At 28.4% G+C, this 2891-nt stretch overlaps 1 protein-coding gene across 1 annotated transcript; it reads right to left on the reverse strand.

Annotated features, from left to right (window-relative positions):
• Positions 1–713: 713 nt before the first annotated feature.
• On the reverse strand, positions 714–2099 carry LOC113377913. Its single transcript, XM_026618371.1, has 2 exons — positions 1494–2099; positions 714–1412 (listed from the first exon to the last, which is right to left on the reverse strand). The coding sequence occupies exons 1-2, from the start codon at positions 2097–2099 to the stop codon at positions 714–716; spliced, it is 1305 nt and encodes a 434-aa protein (XP_026474156.1).
• Between the last annotated feature and the right edge of the window lie 792 nt (positions 2100–2891).

Below are 2891 nucleotides of genomic sequence, written 5' to 3' on the forward strand. Positions count from 1 at the left end.
CAATAAGTATAAATTTTGTTTACATTCGTATGGGTTCCGTACCAATGTTTATCCGGTAGACAGCGACGCGGCGCTTACGCGCTTTATATTTTGTCTCTATGCAGTTAAAGCAGTACGATTGCTTTGAAAGAAAGTTCAGATCTTCCAAAATATGTCAAAATAAAGAAAACATTTTTCAAAATTTTTTTTTCAAAGGAAAGTAATTTTTTGTCCAATTTATAGTTTCTCAAAAATCTTATTTTTTCGATGTAAAATTTTTTCAAAAATGTTAATCGTTTTTAAAAAAATAATTTTTGGTACGGGAAGTACCAGCAATTTGCCTTAAGGCACGATGCCTTAATTGCCTTAAGGCAGAATTTCACTTGCAGCTAGTTTATTTTATATTTTCTCATGGTTGACATCATTCATTCACCGCATCTTTTTATATTTTTATTGCAAAATATAAATTCGTCTTATACTTTATGCCTACATAGACGTAGGCATTTTACTATGAACTGAAAAAAATATTTTACCACAACTTAAAATAATCTTAATCTATTATTTACTAAAATATTTCGAATTGTGGTTCAATTCGTTAAGAATGCATTAATTTTATAAATAGCATTAGTTAACAATATATTAATATTTTATTATCATGTGTAATATAATCGATATAAAAAAGCAAATAAATTTATTTTATCTTTCAAATATATTATGTATAAATTATATGTGCACTAGCAACTTTCAATATCCCATGTAGAGTATACTACTGTAATTGAAGGTCTACCTTCATAATCTGCCAAAAAGAAATAATCATCATTTCCATATAACTTTATAAAACAATGGTCGCCAACAGAATGGATAGTCCAGGCATGGTAAGTGAGTCTTAAAACGACTAACCAAAACGATTTTATTCCAATATCTTCAATATTGATATTCAGAAATAAATTTTTTATTGTAGCATATGAACCGTCTTGCATGACATCAAATCTCCACTTAGTTCGGCGGTATGAAGTCTCGCCATGTGATATTACGAGTTCCCATTTACTTTCTTTATTCTGATCGGATACCTTGAGATAATTTCCTGAATCTACATTTTTTATGCACACCTGCTGCATTAAAGCTGCATTTTTGATACATTCAGGAAGTTTATTGATGAGACCATTTAGTTTTCGCTTGATGTTGACGGAGTCATCAATTATATCGTCCTTTGTCATCCTGTACATAGTTGCTAAATAAAACAGACTTTGTGATTGCAAATTTCCATCTTGAACCATTTTATCATAAATTGCGGCGTAACCTTTAATACGTAAATGTTTATTGGTATGTCCATGAACGAATTTAATCAAACTGTTGAGATCAAGTCTATAATAAAGTTTTTTCACAACATCTATGATAAGACTATATGCATGTTCTTGATCGAAGTGGACAACCTGGTTCATTCGAAAATTAGAAATAATTCAGATAATTCAGCTATCAAATAATTTAGAACTGTTTCTAACTTCTGCACTCACCTTTGATAACAACAAATCCAAAACTTGTTTTCTGAACTCTGACCAATTATTAAGTAACGCATAATGCCTATTGATATTCTCCACCATGTTCACCAAATCATCTATACTTGCATCACTTTTTGCTAATTTGAATAACTCCTGATATAAAATCAATGCTTGTTTTTCATTATGAAGCATTTTAGCAAAATCTATGATTTTGTTGAAGTTAGATATGTTCTGGGCATATGCAAAATATACCACTTCGTCATAATTATACGTATAAACTCTTTTGAGCATATTAGATGCTCTTGTGAAATCATTTTTCAGCAATAATTGACCACATTGCGAAGCTGTCAAATCTCGATTCAAACCAATCAAATCATTCTCGGTTTTACGCATAAGTTTCACCAAAGCTTCATATTTTTGTTTATCGTGCTTTTCCAAAAAGTCCAATCGCTTGAATAGTTTTTCAATATCGTCTTGAGTCGCTGAATTTATATCTGCCTGACTAATACCAAATTCAGCATCATCGTCAATATTGTTTTTTTCTGTCGGAGGCTCAAAATTTTGGCCAAATATCAAACTAATATTCCAAAATATTAAAATATAATATATTAACTTCTTCATTTTTAACAACTGTGTTTAAAAACAAACTTGTTGTTCACTTATTAAATTCGCATTCGAACTAAATACACATACACTTTGATAAGGAGTAAACATGCTAATTCAGTATTCAGAATGTTGTGATTAATGATAAATGGAGAGCTAATACATTTTTAGAAAAATAAAAAAATATTTCGAATTCGAAGTCTATCCGATTCTTGACTTTATTATTTAATGGTATAATTAGGTTTCAATCCTACCCTAATCTATAGAAAATTGCTAAAACCATCATGATTCGAAAACCATGTAAAGATCCAAAAGAAGTCCTAGTACCTGTAGACCCATTAGTTTGCTACCAACAATATCTTTTTTTTATTAGAAAATCCTATTTCGTAAAATGGAACCTTACATTGATGATAAACTAATTCCAGAAGATCAATTTTTGGCTAGTAAAAAAATATATTATTATTTGCTTTTTTAATACAATGCCTCGACCTAATGAAAGTTATATTAAACATTTCACTCGTTCGAAATTTATTTTCGAGCTAAGGGTTTCTTCGTAAAATTTTTCTGAAATAAACCAAAAGAGTAATATGCCCGGTGATTTATTGTTTTTCTAGTATTATTTTATTATTCAGAAATTTTATTTATATTATTTATTAATTTTATTTTTATTATTATTTACTTTTATTTTATATTAAATCATCATATTACGGATATTATTTTCATGTAAATTGTATCCTTTGCATTCTTATTTATTTAAATTTATGTTATTATTTATCAATATTGCTAGATGTTAATTATTTAACAGTTGTA

Source organism: Ctenocephalides felis, unplaced genomic scaffold (assembly GCF_003426905.1).
Source record: "Ctenocephalides felis isolate EL2017-DRISC unplaced genomic scaffold, ASM342690v1 CF-g0.4_SCAFFOLD_00845, whole genome shotgun sequence".
NCBI classification, from domain to species: domain Eukaryota; kingdom Metazoa; phylum Arthropoda; class Insecta; order Siphonaptera; family Pulicidae; genus Ctenocephalides; species Ctenocephalides felis.

What these genes read in the sequence shown, in the direction of transcription:
- LOC113377913 (XM_026618371.1), bottom strand. Translation starts at nt 2,099, where the DNA reads ATGAAGAAGTTAATATATTATATTTTAATATTTTGGAATATTAGTTTG. An exon ending in TGGATTTGTTGTTATCAAAG is followed by an intron (nt 1,413 to 1,493) that starts GTGAGTGCAGAA and finishes CGAATGAACCAG; the next exon opens with GTTGTCCACTTCGATCAAGA.